A 23,816-nucleotide genomic window follows, 5' to 3' on the forward strand; every position below is an offset into this window, starting at 1 on the left:
AGAGCTAACCTGTCTATCCTTGAATTCTGTTGTGCAAATGCTAAGAAAAGAATTCCCACAATAACTTAAATGGAGCCATTTCCAGAGACAAAGCTAAGAAAGGAAGGTGTCAGACTAGTTTTATTGAACAGGTAAGACTCTACGGTACAAAAATGTTTTGTCTCCCGTGGATAAAAATGGATAAATCAAACTAACTGGTCTACACAGAGAGGTAAGTGGGTGGAATTTAATGGCTTGCAATGCACCAGAGACACAACAGGATGGCTCAGCAGCTCCTTTGATCCCCAGGCTCTAGAAAATCTGTTAACACATCTTTTTTCCCAAACACGTCAACAGAGCTCTCTACTATCTCATGCATAACAAAATGCTACAGCAAAAGTTAATATTGTGAGTTGATTGAAAATTACATGTATTAAAAGGTTAAGACTCAGAAAAACCACACACCAGCTCACAGAATTTACATTACAAATCAGTAATTAAGTCTCCAAATTAAATTAATCTTTTATATGATACACTTAATGTATTATGATTATTAGGTTATACTTAGTAACAGAGTTGATAGTGTAATAGGTTTTTTCTCTCCCTGGATATGTGGTAAGAGATATTTGGTATTTGGAAAACAGATTCTAAAGTGTTATTTTCATTTTAATTACATTTAATTGACCACAATTGGTTATCTCAATAAAGTGGATGTATGATGGCTTAAATTTCTAACACTGATTCCACTAAAGAGGTTTTTCAAAGACTGTCAGACCGTGGGGGAGGATATAGATGTTTTGCAAATGAACTTTGAAGCCTCAAACAGGAGACAGTGCAGAAAGAAGCCCATAAAAAGGTTAGAAGAGTGAATAAATCAGACTCCTGAAAAAGAGAAGATACCAAGGACAGAAGATTTCACTACTTTATATATTTAAAGAAGAAATCATATCTTCAACAGACCAAAACTGCAGAGAACAAATATCAAATCTTTAAAATTTCCACATTTTACATTTTCCAAAAGATGGTAATTTACCACATGCCAAAATTAATTGTTCTCAATTGCTCATCTGCTATTAAGAGCCACACATTGTCTGGCCTGATTCATGTACCTCCAGCTTTTCTTAGATCTTGTTACATCATTTATCTGCCAGATTAAAGATCGCTTTGTTACATGATCTGCTTTCCCAATACAGGGAGTTAATAGACCACAATCCAATGATTTAATAAGCTTTTCTTTGACATGCTGAACAAACCCAATTCCTTAAATGTGTTTCCCAGGTCAGTCACCCTGCTCTTCGATCATTCTTTTTTTTTTGAACCCTTTCCAATTTGTTACCCTTCTCTTCGGCATGTCACCAGTGATGAGCATGCCTTTCCAGGGTAGTCATTTCAGCATTAAATTAAAAACTACATTTAAAATTTCTCTCAGCTCCTGAATTCCTTTGCAACCTTTCCTCTCTATAGATCCAGGGAACTCTTACAAAGTTCAGCATTGGAGTTTTACACAAAACATTTTAAAAATCATTGCTCCTGAAAATAGGGCTTACCTCTGTATTTGTACACAGCTTGAATTTTTTTGAACACCATAACATAGAGTGATACCTTGTATTCTGCTACAAATGGGATCTAAATTGCTCTTTGAAGGGTTGTTCCATTTCTTGACACTTTACAGATATTTGTCTCATCAAAACTTTTTGTCAGCAGTGATTTCATGGATAAAATAGTAGATTAGCATTAGACCTAGTTACTAATGGCTTTTGATATGCTTGCCTAAGAGGCATCTGATTGCTACATTTTATTTCCTATTTTATTCCCCAGCAGCCTCTTTGAATTAATACAATGTATTAGTGGAAAATTCCTTTCAGCTTTTAAAAGTCACATAGTACAAACAGCACTCTTAAATTAGTACATAGCAAGCCCAAGTCCTCCAGAGTGTTCCTTTTTGATTGTGGGCATACTCAGTGCCCACACAAATGTTCTACAGCAATTCACAAATAAAACTTACAAATTCCCTTTTAATTTTTCTCTCTCCTTATTCTACTGATGCTTTTTTTCTGTATTGTAATATCCCCTTACAATAGCAACTTAAATATAATCAGTTAAAATCACTGGTGACTATACAATCACTATGTTTATTTCTGTGATTGTATTATTTTTTTCCTCAGCATAATTTCACTACTGATATTTAGATATCACTAACTCTTGCACCAACTACCATTAATAACTGTCATCACAAGCATTTGCAAAAGGGGGCGGTCTTTCAATTTACAGTACAAATATCCAAAATATCAATAAAAATATATTCATGACTAAAAGGAAACACTCAGACTCAATGGTGATACAATGCAGTTCTCAATCCTGTAACCAAAAACAGAGGGTGAGCCTCATGGATCTTTTACCATTGAAGATGCATTTATCAATTTTCACGCTGGAAACATGACTGAATGAACATGAAGACATTTTTCCAAAGCTGGAATCTGTTACAGCACACAAATGTATGCCAAACAGCAAACTGAATCCAGCCTGTAACATGAACTTCTCTTTGAGTGAGGTGTGTGAGCCACATGAATCTCTATCAGCCCTTTGTAGCATTTGACTCAGAAAACCTCAATAGCTTCACTGTGGGGTATAAAAAGTCTGACAGTCAGTGCTGTATCTGGTCCAGCACTCAGGACATTATGTTACTGGGGACATGCCAGCCCCTCCTTTCCAGGAATTGCATGTACACAGAGCCTCATACTAGACAAGGAATTTCATCCAAGCAATATAAAATGTTTTTTCTCTGTCTGGCAAAGTCTTAAATCTCTATTCCCAATATAAAAACAAACTCATGTAGCTTAGACAAAGATTAGTAAGGACTTCTGTACCCAGGAGTCTTCTCTGCCTGTTCTGGGTACATAATTTAGATATATAAACATATTGGAAGGGACTTTCTGAGAGCTGCTTCAAAGATCTGAATTTTTTAGGCAGTATTCAATCCACTTGGTGCTTTTAGCTGAAGCTCTTTGGTCATTCATCAGAAAATACCCAATTTAACTGCAGCTTGTTATGGAAATCCATTCCAGACTATGTTCCACATCCTGCATCACAACCTTTAAATTTACCACTGCAGAAAAGAAAACACAAGCAAACATCTGGCACATTTTGTAATACTGAGCCTTCTTAAGCCCACAGTCTATACTGTTAAATCAAAGTTTTCAGGCTTTCTAATGTTCTGCTTCTCACACATACATTTCCGTCCTTGTCACAAGGCTTGCCTGTCATCTACAAGGCTATGTAGACAATGACAACAATGTCATTGTCAACAATGACAGGAATTATAGGGCATGCAGTCATCATTAGGTGGACTAAGTTTAGACCTCAAACCATGTTTTAAATAAAGTATTATCTTGCATGGAGATACACTAATAACTTTCTGAAATTATTTTCAGTTCTATCTTTTTATGATTTTCCATTGTATCAAAGAGTTGGACTCCCTAAATATCCATTTTGGACAAAATGTCCAGCTTGCAGATAGATAATTACAGTGGGTGAACACTGGCTGATGCACAGGACACAAAGGGTTATAGTAAATGGGATTACATCAGGCTGACAGCTGGTCACTGATGGTGTTCTGCAGGGCTCCATTTTCGGCCCAGTGCTCTTCAGTGTCTTCATAAACAACTTGGACATAGGTCTCAAAGGACTGTTAAGCAAGTTTGTCTATGGTACTAAATTGGAAGGAGCTAATGTTTCCCTCAAAAGCAGAGAAGCCATCTGAGAGACCTTGACATATTAGAGAGATGTGCAATCAGCAACTGTATGAAGTTTAACAGAGACATGTGATGGATTCTGCTTCTGGGATGGGGCAACCCTGGCTGTACAAACAGAATGGGAATGAGAGGTGGAAAGCAGTGCCAAGGAAAGGGACCATGGGGGTCCTGATTGATGAGAAGCTGAACATGAGTGAAAGTGCCCTGGCAGCCAGAAGGGACATCTCTGTCCTGGGGACATCAGGCCAGCTGGGCAAGGGAGCAGATGTTCTGCTCTGCTCTGTACTGGGGTGCAGTTTTGGGGCCACAATAAAAGAAGGCTATAAAGCTACTAGAGAGAATCCAAAAGAGAGCGACAAGGATGATGAAGGGCCTTGAGAGGAAGCTGTATGAGGAGTGGCTGAGGTCACTTTGCCTGTTCAGTCTGGAGAAGACTGAGAGGAGACCTCATCAGACTTACAACTTCCTCATGAGGAGGAGAGGAGGGGCAGACACTGATCTCTGCTCTGTGATCAGTGACAGGACCTGAGAGAATGGCCTGAAGTTGTGTCAGGGGGGTTTAGGTTGGATATCAGCAAAACATTCTTCTCCCAGAGGGTGGCTGGGCACTGGAACAGGCTCCCCAAGGAATGGGTCACAGCATCAAGCCTGACAGAGTTCAAGAAGCATTTGGAAAACACTCACAAGCACATGGTGGTGTTCTTGGGGATGATCCTGTGTAGAGAGAGGAGTTGGGCTTCCATGATCCTTGTGGGTCCCTTCTATTTCAGGACATTTTATGATTCCATGGTTCTCAATTGTTATTTCCATAATTTGACTGAGATCTCATAGAAAACTTGAAGGATTTATCTACATTTCGGGAACAGCTAACAAGTAGTTAACATGAATTAATGCTCACAGATCTTATCTGTATGCAGTGGGCTTCTTTCAGTGTAGGACTCCAATCCTGCTGAATTATCTCACCTATTATCTGGATCCCTAGACCTAAGGAGAGGGTAAATGTCTTGTCAAAACTACCATCGCTCTTGTCAGGATAACTGATAGAATAACTGTACTAGCAAAAGTATGAATGCAATCATTCAGCATCCAGTTAAGTATATAATAAGATTTGATTTTAACTTACATGGCATTGAATCAGCAGAGCACACACTAACTGGATTAAAAATTATTTCACTGCCAGAGCCTAAATCTTTGTTGTTTAGAGCATTAGCATGTGCGACCCTTTGGGAAAACACTCTCAGAGATAAAGGAGTGAATAAGACCTGGGAGACATTTAGATTCTTTTTTCTTAGGGTGCAAGAGATCTCAATCTTGATACTCAAGAAATTGGGTAGGGAAGCTAAGGCTTAGCCATCATCACTACAATAATCTCTTCAGCCCTTGTCTCCTCAGCGTTTAGCACCTTCCATCCCATTTTACACTGCCTGATGATCATCTCTGGAGGCCAAGGAAGATATGGACCTGTTGGAGTCAGTTCAGAGGAGATCACAGGCATGATCAGACAGCTGGAGCACTCCCACTATGAAGACAGGCTGAGAGAGTTGGGGTTGTTCAACCTGGAAAAGAGAAGGCTCTGGGAAGACCTCACTGTGGCCAGTGGTCCAGTACTTAAAGCGGGCTTATAAAAGAGATGGAGAGTGACTTTTTACATAGGCAGATAGTGACAGAACAAGGGATAACCTTCTTAAACTGAGAGTTTAGATTCGATATTAGGAAAAAATTCTTTACTGTGAAGATGGTGAGACACTGGAACAGGCTGCCCAGAGAAGCTGTGGATGTCTCATCCCTGGAAGTGTTCAGACTGGTTTGAAATCCTAAGCAACATGATCTAGTGAGTGGCATTCCTGCCAGTGGCACAGGGATTTGAATTGAACAATCTTTAATGTTCCTTCCAACCCAAACCACACTATGATTCGATGATGTTTTACTTGTGTTTCTCAAATTCATATTTGACTGAAAAATATTTTGCTAGAAAACAAAATATTTGGTCTCTGGGGCTTGAAACAGGCTGTGTACAAACCTAAGTAGTGTAACAAGCAGCTCATCTTTGTTTTTATTAAATCTTTTGAGTGAGTAGTGTATTGGGAATTCACCACTAATTATTTCTTCAACTGTTTTTTTTTCTAGATAGAGGGAAATGAGGCATGTTAAAGAAAAACAGGAGGCAAATATCATATCTCCATGCATATTTCCTCTCAGTCCCTGCAGGATGACTTTTTCCCTCTGTGAGTGAGCTAGTTTTACTTTATATTTTCTTGATTCCTATCTCTAATTTAAGTGCCTGATTCTGAAAATGCCTATGAAGTAGAGAGGCAAACACAAAGAGGCAGTACCTTGCTGTTAAAGTCACTTGGTTCATTTTCTCCTCTCGCTGTTCCTTCTGAAGTACCTAAAACATGTCCTATTTAGGAATACCCTTATTGCAGTGACCAACCATCCATCAGCCTCACTCAGTGCAAGGCAGTAAATAAAAGATTATCCATGGTCATTGAGCAGTTCATTTGAGAAATGGGAAAATACAATACTGCCCAGTAAGTATGTCCAACCTCCCTGTATTTACCTGTCTCTATGTTTTAGGAGAGTGCAACCAGAGCTGTTTCATATTCTGTGTTCCACAATTACTCTTCAGCTTCAGGGAGGCTCAGGACATCTACTAAGAGCCAGCTCATCGCCATGAAAGCTCTGGTCTGGATTTGACACTGATTTAGTTTGATCACAAAGTTGAAACAACTCTTACTTTGGATGTTGTCATGCTGGTGTAGGGACCTTGTGCTGATTTTACACTAGAAAGCTGGAACAGTATATGTATCTTTATGTGCTTTGCTTCTGCCTACATAAAGCCCTATTTCAGACTGTGAAGAACTGAGTAGACATCTTTGCCAAATACCTCAGATTGCCAGTGCTTTCTGTGTGAGTCTGTACTCTTCAAACATCCTTGGGTGGAAAATTACATCCATTAAATCCAAAGAAGCTGTGGGATAAAATACATTGGCCATAGAGACAATGCTTTTCCTTACTCAGCTCATGTTCTGACAGTTGGAGCTGCACATAAAAAACCATCTCTGAAGACTGTCAGAGGCACAATTGCTTTTGGAACATGAACTGAGGTGATGGCAAAGACCTGAGCTTGTATTTGTAGTATTCCCATCAGCAAGGCAGAACACAAGCCCAACACCACTAGAGGCTCTGAACCCTGCACCGCAAGCTGTCAGTGTAGCCAGAAACTCAGCAATCTCATTTATGCAAAAATAAAAACAGAAAGACAGCTCCTCCTCATGGGAATAAAAATTAGTTCCAGCCAGGCATCATAAACCCTGAATTGCAAATTACGATGACAATATTTCCTTGTTCAGAAGAGCCTGTCTCATGCCAAAGAAACACCGTTAGCATTATAAACCCCATCCAAATAAATCACTGGAGAAGACTGTAGAAATAGGGTACAAAAGCAAGGGAGAGGTTAGGTCCCTTTCTGTAAAGAAAGCACCCACCACTCTGGAGTGGTGTCAACCCACAGTAAACAAGTGATCTTTTGTTTCAAAAAGTACATTTTAGGCGGCAGGACAAATGTGTTACTTGTATTTTGGCAGTGCTCCCAAATGCCTGCTGCACAGAAGACTGGTGATGTAATTATGGCCACAGAAGACCCAAAGATATCCCTGCCTGTGACTCTAGGATCATTTCCTCTGGGCTGGATTTATCTCACCTCACTTTAGTCATCTAAGAGACAAGCAGCCAGGTTAGGTGGTCTGCCTTGGCTCACTTATGAGGAGGGATCATCCCTTCCAGAGAGCCACTCAGCACACCCCTTGAAATCAGGATGGATGGCCTCTAGATGTGCTTATTTCTCCGTGCTGACTAAAGGGCGAGTTGAGAGCAGAGAACCAGCACTCAGCTGTTAGTTGCCATCAGAAGGTTGAGACAAGCCCTCTGTCCTCTATAAAAGAAGATTTCTGTCTCTCTTGTCAGTTATGTGGCAAATCACTGAATTAGAGTCTCCCTCCCCTTGCATCTCTGTATTGCCTTTGGCACAATGGACCCTGGTAGAACTAACTAATACTTTTACACAACCCAGAAAGCATATTGGTCTTGCCTAGAGTACGAAGTGTATGAAATTTGAACAATTAAATGAATAGGTAATGGAATAGGTTAAGCAGGGAGATTACCTTCTGTGAGCTTGTATCTCTTCTCTGCCTCCTGGCTGGCAGGGCAGTGGGAAGGCACTGCTAAATTCCTGCACTCTCTCAGCACTGGGATTTGAGAACAATAAGATTTTGCTGTGCTGTACAAGGAAGGACAGCCTGAGCACTTCACATCACGCTTTCTTTTCCAGAAGCTGATTCTAATCTGCTTTTCAGAATAGCTGCTGCTCGCTGAATTAAAAAGAATATCAGGCCAATTCAGGCTTCTCAGCAAACTAACAAAAACATTTCCAGACTCAGATGGAGTGAAAGTCAAAAGAAAATTGTAAATTTAAAAGGAAAATGAAATTTTGCAATATTGCAAGCAGAGCACAGTCCTTACCAGTATAAATGAAGACAATCCCTCTGGTTCCATTGTCAGAGCACAGAAAAATACGTAAGAAAGAAGACATATTTGGGATGATACCAAAGGTTCCTGTAGCCAGTCTAGCCAAGTATCTTACACCAACATGTAGCAATTGTTTAAAGAGAAGATCAGCAAATACAGTTCTGTCCCTTGTATGTACTCAAGCTCCCAGCAACTCACAGCTATCAACTTGCTGAATCAGGTGGTTTATCCCTTCAACAGCAAACTGGTTCTCCATGAATCTATCTAAACTCTTTTTGAAATCATGTCTATTTCTGCTTTCTAGACCACAAAGGAAGAAAGCATAGTTCAGCAATTCCATTATGAATCACATTACCCTGTTTTAAATTTGGTTTAGTCCTACAATAATTGCTATCTATGCCGATTTATTTCTGAATGTTCATGACATGGAATGGAAAGGCCTAATCCCTGTATTGAGTCAAATCTCAATTTTTTGCTATGAAATTAGGTGAGTCCTTGCTATGAGATCCAATCCATGCCTCAGAGGATTGTCTGAATTGACCTCAGAGCACTTGTTAAATATTTTAAATCTCTCAGTGATTCTTTTTCATTTAATACTTACAAGAACCATACCCCACTGCAAATAGGTCCTTGTACTTTGGATTCCTGTAATGAGAAAATATATATAAGATAGCATTTATTATTAACCATGTAGTTCCACAGCAGTACACAGTGTTTCATACATTAACTTCAGAGTTCATTCTCACAGGACTGCACTCAGTCTGAGGGCTCTGACCATATACACTAATAAAGTTTGTGAGTAACTTATCCAAACTCATGATGCACAAAAAAGCAGAACATCAGAAGATCAAAACAGTAGATGAAAAAGATAAAAAGACAGACATGTCAATCTCCAGCACTTCTTGGCTTATCCATTTCATAATTACAGGAACTTTACTTTTAAAAATGAGATCTTTCAGGAAAATGAAAAGGCAGGAATATATTGGTTTCCATCTTTCAGTGGCAAGAATTAGAGTTTCTAAATCAATAAACTCACTGTCCCTACCTGTTATTAAATTATGAGAGATGCTTCCAGAGACAGCTACCAGTTCATAAATTCATTATCACAACCACAAATCAGGAAGGGAAATTCCCTTTTGACCCAGCTGGTGAACATTGTATTTACTATGGCAAATACTGGCAATGAGCAATTAGACATCTACTATGTCTTCTAAAGTCCCTTTACTTGAAAAACATTTACCCTCTCTACCACCTCTTCTGTGGATGGTAGGGTACTGTAGATAGAATTTCCATGGGACAAAGATCAGACCTGTTGCTAACCCTGAGTTATAAACGTATGTGGAAATTATTGATGAGTATTTTCTTTGACTTGCTATTGTGAATTGATAAAATAAATGCACTTCTCTTTTCATTTCTCCTTTTTTCACTTGGGCTACAACCTAGGCATCCTAATGCTCTTGTTCTTTTCACTAAATGCACCATCACTGCTAAAAATGAGAGAATAAAAATTGAATTAGAAAAGCTTATTCCATAAAGCAATTTGGAGTAATTCTTCCAATTTCAGAGATATCTTTCCTGGAGACAAATTTAACAGCAGAATAAACTACCTATTAAAGATGCCCTTTCTCCCAATTTTGTTGCCCATTTTTACTGTTATCTGTAATTCTCACACAACTGCATGCTTGATACTCTCTTATATAATACCACAATGGCTTGAAAGGCAGAAGAGGGCAATCCTTCTCTATCTCTCCATAGATTCTCCTTGTCAATGCACAAATGTGCTCACATAAACAAGAGGAGGCCTAATTGCAGGGGAGCACCAGGTGGGGTCTGACTAGGTATGTCTCATGCTCAGTGCATGAACCAAGCCAGCTCTGAGGAGGATCAAGCATACTAAAAAGTGAAAGGACTAATTTGTGTTGGTGCTAAGTGGGTTTTTTTCACAGTAATAACCACAGCAATAATATCTCAGAACAAAAGAGAGTAGATTTGCAAGTATCGGTGATCATTTTTGGACTAACCAAATATGTAAAAGTGGACTGCAGGGCAAATGCCTACTGCAATGAACTGTGCAAGATCCCAATACACAAATACCTCTCTTGTTTGGAGGGGAAGCCCTTGTGTGAGGAGTGACTCAGGTCACTTGGTCTGTTCAGCCTGGAGAACAGGAGACTGAGGGGAGACATCATGGCAGTTAAAACATCACTGAGGAGAAGAGGAGGGGCAGACACTGATCTCTTCTCCGTGATGCACAGTGATGGAAGCCAAGGGAATGGCATCAAGCTGCATCCGGAGAGAGCTACGTTCAATCTTAAAAAAAGGTTCTTCACCCAGAGGGTGGCTGGGCACTAGAACAGGCTCCCAAGGGAAGTGGTCACAGCACCAAGCCTGACAGAGTTCAAGAAGTGTTTGGTCAACACTCAAGCACATAGCAGGATTTTTGGAGCTGTCCTGTGCAGGATTGATTCCTACAGCATACTGTCCAAAGATATGACACATCTATCCCAGGCTTTCCAATAAAGGACTCTTCTTTGCCCTCTTAACCGCACTAACTTTTCCCCAGTTCTGCACAGAGCCTGCTCTGCCTTCAGTTTCTGCTGAAAGGCACAAGCCTGTCATATTCAGCCTTACACAATATTCTCTGCAACCAGAAGCACCAGGCACATTTCAGTGCTGCCCAAGCAACCGACTGTAAAAAATCAAACCCGTGTTCCCAGAGAAATCAACCCTGTCTCAAAAGATCCCTTTCCATTCCATTCCATTCCATTCCATTCCATTCCATTCCATTCCATTCCATTCCATTCCATTCCATTCCACTTCCCTGCACAACAATAGAGATTAAGTTTGGAATGAAGAGACTTACCAGGAGAGGGCAGTAACTGCAAGTTTCTTGGTTTTTTCATACTGGAACTTCCAGAGTGGGAGGAGGGTTCCTTTCTGGCCTCTGAATTCATCTGATGCATCCTCAAAATATTTAAAATCTAAACAAAAAAAAAAAAAAAAAAAAAAAAAAGAAGGAAAAGTTCCCAGTATATCAATCAGAAATAAATCAGCACAATTCAGTGTCAGGGAAACTTTAAAAGACAATATGCTATCCTCACAGCCTCTGCACAACCACCCAATTGTTAGTGTAAAATCTGTCTCCGTTCTTAAGTCCTGACTCTGAACCAGCAACTCAGACCTCTAAATGTATTTTACCAAATCCTCTCACACATAGGAAAAATAAAAATCAAACTGATGATCAGCAGACAAAGAATTAACAAGAAAATAGAAGCCCTGAGCAAGGTGTGACCTCAGGCCACTCTCAGAGCTGGGCCTGGCCAGGAAGGAAGGAAGGAAGGAAGGAAGCTGACTTCCTCAGGAGGAAGCTGAGCAGAGAAAGCAAAATGTCTCTTGCAAAATGACATCAAGATTGAGTACGTTGCTGTGGTTGGTATGTGAGCAGGGACCACCTCTGCTCTGGCTGCTGTCACTAGCACCTGCATCCAGGAGTGAAGTACCTGCTGAGAGAAGGAAGTGCTACAAGGAGGGCAGTGCTCACCAGACCTGCTGTCCCCAGCCAGCTTAGAGCAGGGCTAATGTGGCATGGTCTTTGCATGCCCATAGTCTGATGTACTATTTACCTTCTGTAAGCAGGTTCCTAGACCTGCTTGTTTTACTTCTGTTTCTCTATTCTGTTCTGTCCTGTCCTGTCCTTGCTGTGGCTGTAGGTACTTATCTGCAGGACTTACACTTGAGACTTGAGTTAGAAGCACCTCTCAGTAAGCCATACCTTGTGCAATGTCATCATATGTGTTCAGGTTCACCATCCGTTCCGCTATTTTAGCAGCCCTTGCAACCTTTCTTAGAGAATCAACCTGCTGAAAAGAAAAGAAAGGAAGCGAAAATGTATTTCCTGTCTGCTTACAGGTGCCTCAGACCTCATGTGACTGAAAAAACTTGAGTCCTTTGATCTTGAATACAGATTAATTTGAAATGTGTCATACCAGGACCTAATGATACAGGCATTTGGAAAAATGCAATTGCTTTATTATAAATTTAGCAAGATGCCATCCACAGCTGATGTGCAGTAGCTTCCGTGTTTGTTCCTGATTTAGCTCAATACAGGTATTTACCTATAAAGGTAGATAAGAGACTCGTCTTGCAAGGTAACTCCTGACAGGATGACCTAAAAGGAACAGATGATTCCTACCCCATCTCACTGCGTAACAGTTCATCAGATTTGGTGATGAAATCAGAAGGGTTTGGTCATGCATGAGCACTCTCTCATCTCTACCTGGAGAGCTTTAAGGCCTCATTCATTAAGTAAACATCACAGGATTTAGGAGTCCTTCAGTCAATTATTGGATAATTCCAACCTGATCCATTCACACATCCACGGACAAGTGGAGAAAAGAGAGCTCAGCAGGAGCTGTTTGTTTGTCAGAAGGTGGCTGGTTCATATGCTTATCTGACAGAGCCCTGTGGCTGATCACCATATCTTACTAAACTCCATTCTCAACTATTTTTTGTGAGTGTGGTCTCTATACTGTGTGTGTGTGTGTGTGTGTGTGTGTGACCACTAGTGAAATCCAAACTGGTCTAACTAGAAAGAAGGACAAAAAGCCTGGGTGCCAGCAGCAGGAAGGACAAAGCTTGGAAGTCCACAGTGCTGACCATATAAGTATGTTATCACAGCTCTGTGCAATGATGTCAGAATGCCAAGGCATATACAAAGTGCTCTGAGAGCTTGCTGCTCCAAGTATCTGAATCCCCATCCACTACTGCTGCCCCAAAGCCTTTAATCACTTGCTCCACCAGTGTTCCAAAGCCTTTAATCTTTAAGCCCCTGCTATGTACTGATGTCTGCCAGCACAGTAAGATTTCCTTCATAGTGACAACACTGGGAAGAAACATGCCATCCTTGACACAGCTCAAAGAGTGCTCTGAATATGAAAAGTGAAAAGAAAAAGTGAAATGGGTTGACCAAACTACACCACACAGTCACAGTCAGAACTAGGAACATGACTTCAGATTATGTGTGTCCCTCTGCTTCTTTCCTGGGCTCGGCAGAGACTCAAGGGAGATTGAGTCTCATTCAAAGACCACAAAATTAATAAGGCTACACAGAGCTGGGAGGACAAAAGTGAAAAAAAATTATAATCTGTTACATTTTTTATAAATCCATGGTTTGCTTATACCTCCAGTAATGTGTGCAGTCCTCTTTTCCCAGCCTAGAAAAAAATAAGTAGAACTTGAAACCAAGTTCAGAGGCAGGCAGCAGATCAAGGCAGGGGATTCTGCTCCTCTGCTCCACTCTGGTGAGACCCACCTGGAGCACTGCATCCAGCTCTGGGCTCCCAGCACAGGACTGACATGGACCTGCTGGAGTGAGCCCAGAGGAGGCCATGAATATGATCGGGGGCTGGAGCCCCTCTCCTATGGAGATGGGCTGAGAGAATTGGGTTGTTCAGCCTAGAGAAGAAAAGGCTCTGGGGAGACCTTAAAGTACCTTCCAGTCCCTAAAGGGAACCTACAGAAATATAGGGAGGGACTATTTATCAGGAAGTATAGTGAGAAGGTGAGGAACACCTGTTTTAAAATTATTTGGATCAAATATTAGGAAAAATTTCTTTACTGTGAGTGTGTTGAGGCACTGGCACAGGTTGCCCAGAGAAGCTGTGGACGCCCCATCCCTGGAAGTGTTCAAAGCCGGGTTGGACAGGGCTTTGCATAACTTGGTCTAGAGGAAGGTGTCCCTGCCAATGGTATGGTGGTCAGAATGAGATGATCTTTAACCCAAAACCAACCCAAACCATTATATTAATTTATGATAAATTTTATTTCTGGGGAGTGTCAGTGGAAAGCAGGCTAAAACTTAAAAGAAATAAAACAAAAACCAAAACAACTTTGTAAATGCAGAAACAATATATTATTCAATTGATTATTTTTCTGCAAAACAGGAAACTCTCCAGATGAATCACAAGAGTTTTAAGTCAGCTTTTCTGTCAGTTAGCTATGCAACACATCCATGACTACATTTTTGACATTGTAAGTGGATGAGAGTAAGTTATTTTCTCTTTGTATCCTGTCCTGTTTCAGATTTTATTTATTCTGTATGCTGAAGAAATAAATCTTTGGAGGAAGTGCTAGGCCTAATTTCTCTTTTTTAAAAAAAAAATTTTTTTGAAACACCCTTTTCCACCTTAGCCCAATTCTGAGCTAGCTAGCCAAATACAAGGAGAGCTCATAGGATAATGTCTGCTTTGTTTATTTCTGTGCATAAGTTATTTTTAGAACAGCAATAACCTTAATTGAATCATATTGAAGATGGATAATGGACTAATACTTTGGAAAAAATGTCTTGGTCTTGCTCTGTAATTCCTTATCACTAACTGCCTTATACTTGCCTCTCAACAGCTGGCCAGTTGCAATGTGTGAGTCACCTAAGCATGAAAAAAAGCTTCTTCTGGTATGTAACTGCATATACCTCTCTTGCATACAACATGTCCCTGTTATGGAGCAATCACATTGCTCCACCCATTTTGCATAGATTCATTCAAAATCCTTAATGTCAGACTTGTGGTTTCGTGCCTTGCCATCCAAGGGTAAGAGGAGCAAGCCTGCATCAATTACATTAAGCTCTTTGCATTTTGCTTCTGCCTCAAATACTGTCATTTCTAAGTTCATTCAAGAATATAAGGAGGGTTATGGCTCAGACCAAGCATGTCTCTGGGTCAGGACTGTGGAATCACAGAATCATTTGGGTTGAAAAAGATCTTTAATATCATTGAGTATCTTCCCTGTAATCAGAGCCATAAACAGATGGTACAGGAACAGAAAGAGCAGGACAGGCAGATACAACACTTCTGCCTAGTTATCTCTGCTTCCAGATATTTTCAGCTCAGAAAATTTCATATCATTCCACTTTGGTATTCTGTGTTATCCATGGTCTGTGTACTGCCTTGACTAAATACTGAGGAAAAGTTCCAAAAGTTGTATCACTGCTACTAGATGCAGCACACCCTTTCCCCTTTAGTTCCATTTGAGTGAGAGGCACATGGAGAGACTTCTAGGAGTTTCTCATTACAGTTTCCAGTCAAATACTTTCTATTATTCCAACTTCTATTCCCTCATATGTCTTCTTTATAAAATTCTCAGCCTTCCTTCTGTTGAAATCCTTGGTTATCTCTCTTTCTTTCCTGTTGACTGCCTCTATTGTCTGTTTTGCTAAACCACGTCTTTCTTGCTTTTCCTAGCAAGAAAGCTGCAATGCATAGCTTCATTTTACTTCTCTTCCCCTAGCAAGAAGCTTCTGTCAGGACCTGTCAAGGTTCCCCTTCCCTTCCCTTCCCTTCCCTTCCCTTCCCTTCCCTTCCCTTCCCTTCCCTTCCCTTCCCTTCCCTTCCCTTCCCTTCCCTTCCCTTCCCTTCCCTTCCCTTCCCTTCCCTTCCCTTCCCTTCCCTTCCCTTCCCTTCCCTTCCCTTCCCTTCCCTTCCCTTCCCTTCCCTTCCCTGAACTTCCCTTCCCTGAACTTCCCTTCCCTTCCCTGAACTTCCCTTCCCTTCCCTTCCCTGAACTTCCCTTCCCTTCCCTGAACTTCCCTTCCCCTCTCCCCCTTTCTTTTCTTTACTGCTTTTCTCTTCCAGTCATGTGTTCCTTTGACCTCTTTTTCAGTACTAGTACTGTTTTCTCTCCCTTTTAATTTACTACATTTTTAAATCCTCATCTAACTCCTACCATCATCTCCAGCTGTGGCTCTAGTTCTTGGATCTTCTCTTTAATGGCCTCCTACCACAGCAACAGCTTCCATGAGAGACCCACCTGTGGTAATAGCCACTCATTTTATCTTCTTCTTTCTTCTTTAAAAAGAAATCTTTTTAAAGATTTCTTTAAATCTGGTGCTATCTCAATAGTTGTCATAGTTTTTTCTTGCTAATACCTAGCCTGACCAAAACAATGGTGGAAATTAATTGTGGCTTCTAGTCATTGCAGCTTGATCCAGATCAGCCATGTTTCCTGCTTGATGTTCCACAGTTTCCTCCAGCAAAGACCAAGCACAGTTTGGCCTTAAAAAGTGCTCAGCTGGAAAAGCTCTTTTCAATTAGCATGGTGTAACATATGTAATGTGTGAGTTACAGCTCCTATTCTCCATTTGCTGACTTGAGGCCAGAAATATATATTCTGATGCCATCAACCGTTAATTTCCATATACCTACATCTGTTGAGCCTTGGAGTACTTCAAGTTGCATTTTTTTCCAGTTAACGGGTGAAGAATTCATCAGGTTTTTCATACACTTCAGGTTAGTTGATCAGCCTCACAGAGGACCTCAGTTTGGGACACTGACTCTGCATAAAGAAGCTTCTCCTTTCACTTATTCAATGCATCAAGTATTTGGCTTCCCTTCAAGCCCCCTGGAAAGTGTTAAGCGTGAAAAGCAAAACACCAAAAGGACAGATAGCATGAGTGACTGGATTTCAATTTTCACTGTTGTCAGTGGAGTGGGCAGCAGGTGTTTTACAATATGGTTTCACTTTATTTTCATTTAGCTTTTAGCAGTCCACCCTTTAAGCTTGTAACTGCAATGCTGACCTGAGGTTTAATTCTTAGAAACATACTGAGGTGAAAGGTTTACTGGTTTTCAAAAGGACTGTGAATTTCCATGGCACAATTCACAGGAAGAAGCCTATCAGAACATGTTCCTGGTCTGTTTATACTGTAAGGTTTATGCTGGCACAGTGCTGCTTCGTGGCTAAACCAGTCAAATCCTCTGCAATTGTATCAGCCATATGGTAGGAAAGAGCTAAAGCCAGTTTAGGAGTAAGCTCTTATTACATACACACACGCACACACACACACACACACAGAGAGAGAGAGATATACGCACACACACATTTATCTATCTATCTATCTATCTGTCTGTCTATCTATCTATCTATATCTATATCTATATCTATATCTTATGTTGATATGTCTACACCTATTCTAGGAGCAAGTTATGAACTGATTTCCATGATTCTGTATTATAATTCTCAGGGTATCTTGCTCCAGTCATTATAGAAATTATTTCAGTTTGCCTTCTAAATTGTTTACCTTGGACTGGGGAAGAAAGAACCAGCCAGTTAAACCATAATAGAAACTTCCTGAAATCCTTGAAAAAATTTTGGAACATAAAGAAAATCTTTCAGGGTTGCCATATTGTCCTATATACCGTGTACTCAGTGTTTGAAGTGGGATAATATTTTTAAGACAGTGATACTGTCACTTTGATAGAATGAACTGTGTTGTTCCACAAGGCACTCCTAGGCTACTCCTGGTTCTGGATTAGGAGTCAATATCACCCTCACAGCAAGGTCACAACATCAGCTCAGGGCATGGCAGGTGTTAAGACACCTGATATTCTGAGAAGCATGCTACTTAGGTGTTTATAATTAGAAAATGTATAATTATAATGTACAAATGAATTATAATTATAATGTACAATGAAAATGTATAATTATATATGTACAATATATGTATATTATATATGTATAATTATATATGTACAATTATATAATTGTAATTATATAATATCATTAAAAATTAAAAAATATTGAGAAGTATTTTACTACAGTGCTGTATTTTGAAATAATCCTAAATTTCAGTGCCTTTCAGATTGAAACATTGTATGTAAAAACATCATCACTTAAAATTCTTTGAAAAATCACAGGGTGTTTCTACCTATTTAGTTCTTTTATCTCTCACATAATAATCAAAAATGTGAAACATACACAGTGCACAAAAACCACTTGGAAATCAGGTTTGAAAATATTACTACACAAAATCAAAATCCTGTTTTATATAGCATAATAGAAATCCTGGTTTGGGAATTCAATTTCTAGCAAAAACTAACTTTTGCATTTCCTAAAGCTGTTATTTGCCTAGTAAGACAACAACTACACAGCCAGCATGATTTGCTTTCACCTGACTTGCTCTACAGATGCACCCACCAGCACTTTGAACAACTTTTTTCCCCACATTATGAAACATACCGGTGGCTCCACATAGGATAACTTTCTTCCAGTTTTCTTATCTTCTTTCTTTACTGCTGCAGGTTTTGCTTTTTCTTTCTCTTTTGCCTTTTCCATTCTCTCAAGTTCCTCCATATAGGCATCATAGATAAACCACTGAGAGACAGACAGAGGCAGGATTTATTAGGACCTCATCATTTTCCTGAGTACAGCCAACTACACCATCACAAAAAATATGATAGTCATCACAACAGTACCACTGCTGCTGGAATTAGCTGAACATCTGTCTTCTTACATAAAAAGTGAAGAGTTGAGGTCCAGGATTTTTCAAGAATGATGGAGCATGTCTTATTTTAAGAACACATTACATTGTTAAGCATTCTTAACAATTCTTAACAATTTCTTTCCTCCAACGCTCAACTTGCTTCTTTGACTCTGTCCGTACCTTTATTTTTGCAGGACTTTGTATTTGGCTAATTTACCAGTGTTTAACAGGAAACATGCATTAAACATTTGCTTTATTACATTTCTCATGTGGTGTTGGAAAATTAAATTGTAGTTGCTTAACACAATTTAAATTTGGACTCCAACTCTGCAGCATATGATCAAATGGAAACTGAGAGCAGTGTTACATCTTCTGCTATGCCACATGCCCCACATCTCTTACTTGAGTAGATCCAAAAATAACTTCTCTTAAGAATTATTCATTAGTATTGAAATCCTAGTATTGTATCTGAAGGAGGTATATTTCTTTCAGGACAAAACAAAAGACAATTTGACACATTAGCTTAGGATAGGGAATATGATTCAAATATAGAATACAGACTAGAACATTGAAATAAAGGTAGCAGAACTCTTTAGAAAAAAACCCAACTGTATTCCATTCTAAATTTGCAGAAATGCAATGGAAAGTTGCTCCAAACATCAGGGAAAGAACAAAGAAGATAAGACAAGTATGAGAAGGAGTAGAACAGAAAAGTTTGTAATAGGAAATTGTGAGCATAAGAAAGAACATAAAGGAAAAAAAAACCTGAGGGGAAAAAGGAGTTTATATAAAACCACTATTTTAGACCCACTGAAAATTTCAATAATATAAAAAGAAATCAAAGGAAAAACTTTCCTCTTAGCTTTCAAACATTTAATGCAAAATCTTAGTCAGGGGCTAATTATCTAAAGACCTCTGTTCAAAGTCTCAGGACATCTCACTGATGTCAGGAAAAAAAATGGAAGAAAACTCCAGATGGAGGGAGGGAAGATCTCAGGCCAATTACTCTGTAATTTCAGGTTCAGGAACAGAATAGATTACAGTTTTTAACCTGACAGAGATACCTCCACTCTTCTTCCTATCATTTTCCTATACCAGCATTTTTTAAGTTGCTGCCATTATGTTACAGTGTCTTCTCCTGTTCCTCTACTCACTGGTAACAAAATAGTGTTTTCAATATCCGTTTGATACACTAGTTTGAAACAATGTTTATATCTGTAACAAACACAATTATATTTTACAAATATCTGAGAATTAATCAGCAGAATTGGCTGATTCCCTTTCCACTGAAAGCTGTAACATATTTTTTGTGTGAAATTTCATCCAAAACATTTTATTTTACATTTTAAGGGATGCGGAAAATGCTACAGAGCCTTTCATCATTAATAGATAAGCACATTTCTGCTACATAAAGCAGAGTTAAGTCTCTTGCAACAGGTCTTCCATGTTCCTTAGGCTGTAGTTCTCATTTTGTTCAGGTTCAGGCTTTGGAAATCTGCTTTTGCATACTGCTAAACTTAGTCAGAGTAAAAACCCAAGTGCTGTATATGCCAAATTCCTAACAATACTCCAAGAGAGAGCTATGTCCCTAGAGGAGCTAGTACCCTGCAGGCTACAGCCCACCTCTTGCTGAACCCGAAACTATTCTCACTCTGTGGTTTTTCCATTCCCACTCACTTAATACTCTCTAAAGGATACAGGTCAGGGTTACTAGCAAAAAATAAACCAGTGAAAAGAATCTAAACCGAGACACTTAACCTTAGGAATATAAACCATGAGCAAGTTCACCCATTACGGCAGAAGAGAGGGTCATACTAGTTTGCTGTCAAAGTCAAATGGGAGGCCAAAGCCACTGCAAGGAATGCAAACACAATAATTCAGTTTTAACTTTCTCACATCTCAATTTCCGAAATATATTCTAAAGCAACTTTAAAGATAAAAATGAGATAGATATAAGTAAAGATTTACCTGGTTAGCATTGTCTGAGAAAGTTTCAAAAGGTGCAGGGTCAGTTTGCAATCCTTTTTCCTGAAAAAAGAAAAAGCTTGAACAAGCATAATCTCAGCATCGAAGCCCTCTGCTGTGGCTTTTTACAATACTCTGCAGTGCCATAGTCTAGTTGTGGAAACAGTCTGCATGAATAATTTGATATCCAAATGACTCCTAGGGCACTGTACAACACTGTTGGTGATTGTGAAACTATAAAAAGATTTTGTTGTGGGCCAAAAGAATGTTCACAAGACCTTCTGTTTTTTTCCCACATACTTCAAATACTTCAGCAGTTAATTTTCAAGGAGTTCAAATGGGTTTTTTTCACCTCTACCATTTGAAATGTCCTAGTACCAATTCTGGTATCAGTTATGACATCCTACAAAATTTGAAAAGTCTTGTCCTATATATTAAAAAGCCAATTGGATACAACAGTAAGAACAAAAGAATTGAACAGAGTGAAACTTATAAACAATTCATCTGATTCTACTGAATTAATATTTTACCATCCTTACATCAACATTCTGAAATAATATATTTCTATGAAACATGCCCTTAAAAGAGCAGCTTCTTCTTTCAAAAAACTGTTGTGTCTGAAAAATTTTAAGAAGCTGCCTGTAGCATTTCACTGACCTCTGAAATGAAGACATATCAGGGGTGGAAACTGCACATCCAGTACAGTTACAGTTACATAGCAGTACTATGCAGCAATTTAAAGCCTATATTCTGCTTTCAAAGGCAGAATCATACAGACACATACAAGCTTCTCCCAGTAAAATCACTGGGAAGACAAGAATATGCAAATCTGGGAACAAAGAAATAAGAAATTCCATGGCTTCCTGGGAATTTTTGAAAGATGTAGAATCTTAGCTCAAGCTTCATAGCAAGCACCCCACTGCTGGACAAACTCTCCTGAGACCTTCTGTCTCAAGCAGCACAGGAACTCATATATCTGAGTCCTTCATATGTAAAGACATCTAGCCCTAGGTGTAATGGCTGTTAGACAACAGACAGGCTCTTCGGGGAAATATACACTCCAATTGTAGCAAGGAAAATAACAGAATTTTCTCTCTGAAACTTGTATACCTGGTGTAGGAAACTCCTTTTTGAGCACTCTGTCAGGAACCAACATCACCAGGATTGCTCAGTCAGAAGGCCCCATGAAAACATGCTCACAGGGAATGGCTGTAGGTTCAGCAAAAAGCTTAGGGAAGGAACATGAGGGCTTGGGCCTTATTGGTACTTATTGGAAAGTGCATGCAGAGTGGGAGGGAGATGTACCGTGTACAAGAAATACAGATTTGTCACACTTATATAAGTTTGTTACTCTAATACCCATGCTTAATACAAGCCAAACACATTTGTCCTTTTAATATATGGGCACTTATATCTCTGCTCCATTAATAAGAACTGAGGTACAAGAGCATAAAAGTACACAGTGACATACAGAAATTGCTTTCACACATTCCAAGTACTCAGCTGCTACCCTAATGTTGCTCCGTACCTTTTCAGATGAAAAAATAGACATAAAAAATATATCCAAGTAAAGGCTTAAGGATTTACAGTAGCATCAAAACTTTTTGTAGGCTGTCCAAGAGTTCATGAGGCAAGAAATTTTCTGTCACCTTTGTCATTACACCAAATGTTTTACAATAGTACAACCACTATAATTTTTTTCCTAATAGTATCAAAAGATCACAGGATATGACACAAACACAGCATGCCCTCCCAAAGGAAGGATCCTCCAAGTCACTGAAGGAAACAGCAACATACCCGCGGAGGATTGTGGTATGTAGTTGAACCTCTCTCAATGAAATTGAACTGGTTTGCAAGCTTCCTTTCTGTCACTTTTGGGGGAGGAGGCTCTTCAGCCTCTGCCGCCTCAGCTGCTTCAGCTTCTTTTTCCCCTTCTCCCTCTCCTTCTCCTTCTCCCTCTCCTGCAGCCTGCAAGAAAATACAGCAGTGACTTCACCCTGAGAGAATCAGTCGACTCTTTCCTTCTTCTCAGACTGCTGGTTTCTGCTGACTAGTGAAGGAGACTGTAACTGAAGATTCAATATTTAAGATGAAAATCAGGAGACTTCCAGCACTCAGATCAGTGAGATTCTGAAATTATATCTGAATGGGAATATATACATTCAGGAACTGAGATTACTTTAAAACCTGACATAAGAGAGATACCTGACATGAGAGAGATAATATAGCACGGTTGCCTATGGTAAAATGGACTCAGGGACCAGAAGATTTTATTAGAGTCCCATTACCCTGTGTTTTCATTTCCTTGCTAGACAACAAGTTTCAGCTGAAGCTCTGACACTGAGGCTTCTGACACTGTTTGGATAAGAACAAAAATTCACAGGCTGCTCCTTTCCTATCAACCTTTAAATCAAGCCACTACTTCTTTCATTCAGTTATGCCTGCTGCTTTCACCCCTCCAGATTTTTGTTTTTCACCAACGGACATACTGTCCAGGAAGATTCTAGATCCCAGCAGATTATACTTTATTTTGATATAATATCTGGATAAAGACAGATCTGATACAATCCCCCTACTCACCTTCTATGATTTAAAGTATTAAAGCAGAAATCTGAAAATCTGAAAAATGGCAGCAGGACCACAGGAGAACCTGCAGGTTCTCACCTACAGTATTGACATCTCAGACATAAAATAATCAATCAGAGAAGCAAACCCATTTTATATTAATGTAATTTAAAAGCTAATACTAAAAATAAAGTGGACAGATCTTAGCTGGCTTTAGAGAATTACCTCAGCATCTTCTGTGGGTTCTTCATCTTTAGTCTCTGCCTCTTCAGTTCCCTCAGCAGAAGCCTCCACAGGAGCCTTTTCCTCGTCAACAGGAGTCTCTTCTGATGACAGAAAGGATGCATGAATGAGCCCAGAATAACAGGACATCTTATCCAATATTCTACAGAACCTCTGTCTTCCGAAGCATTGATAGGTAGCATACATATCCTTTCCTAATGCTGTATCATTAGGCTACACAATAACAAATCCCCACTTTGGAGAACAATTGTTTGCTCAAAGCCACAAAAGGTCACAAGGGTATTTCTAGAATTCATCTGCAGTACTTCTGGATGAATTGAAATAAAGAATAAATATTTTGACTCAGAGCAAACTTCTGTAACCCATTTCTGATCTGAGAAACTCTGTTTCTGGGTATCCCTTCAGCTCCAGACCTTTCTATCATCTAGAATTGTCTGCAGTTATGTACAACTACTAAGAATGTCTTCAAGGCACACAGAAGTTATAACATGGTTGTTTTATTTATATGGATAAAAATTAATATACTAGTC

General features: G+C 39.5%; 1 protein-coding gene across 6 annotated transcripts in view; it reads right to left on the bottom strand.

The window, feature by feature from the left end:
* Positions 1–23,816, bottom strand: part of DNAI1 (dynein axonemal intermediate chain 1) — a 138,909-nt gene that overhangs the window by 97,111 nt on the left and 17,982 nt on the right. For 3 of the 6 annotated variants that reach the window (XM_054002478.1, XM_054002479.1, XM_054002473.1), the window contains exons 6-12: positions 23,269–23,369; positions 22,276–22,446; positions 20,482–20,541; positions 18,270–18,404; positions 12,031–12,118; positions 11,122–11,239; positions 8,860–8,903 (exon numbers count right to left, since the gene is read on the bottom strand). In XM_054002478.1, coding sequence (XP_053858453.1) covers positions 8,860–8,903; positions 11,122–11,239; positions 12,031–12,118; positions 18,270–18,404; positions 20,482–20,541; positions 22,276–22,446; positions 23,269–23,369 — 717 coding nt within the window. The remainder of the gene's footprint in view (positions 1–8,859; positions 8,904–11,121; positions 11,240–12,030; positions 12,119–18,269; positions 18,405–20,481; positions 20,542–22,275; positions 22,447–23,268; positions 23,370–23,816) is intronic. The other 3 variants (XM_054002477.1, XM_054002474.1, XM_054002475.1) reach the window with 3 other exon arrangements.

The sequence above is a fragment of the Vidua macroura genome, chromosome Z (assembly GCF_024509145.1).
Source record: "Vidua macroura isolate BioBank_ID:100142 chromosome Z, ASM2450914v1, whole genome shotgun sequence".
Taxonomy (NCBI): domain Eukaryota; kingdom Metazoa; phylum Chordata; class Aves; order Passeriformes; family Viduidae; genus Vidua; species Vidua macroura.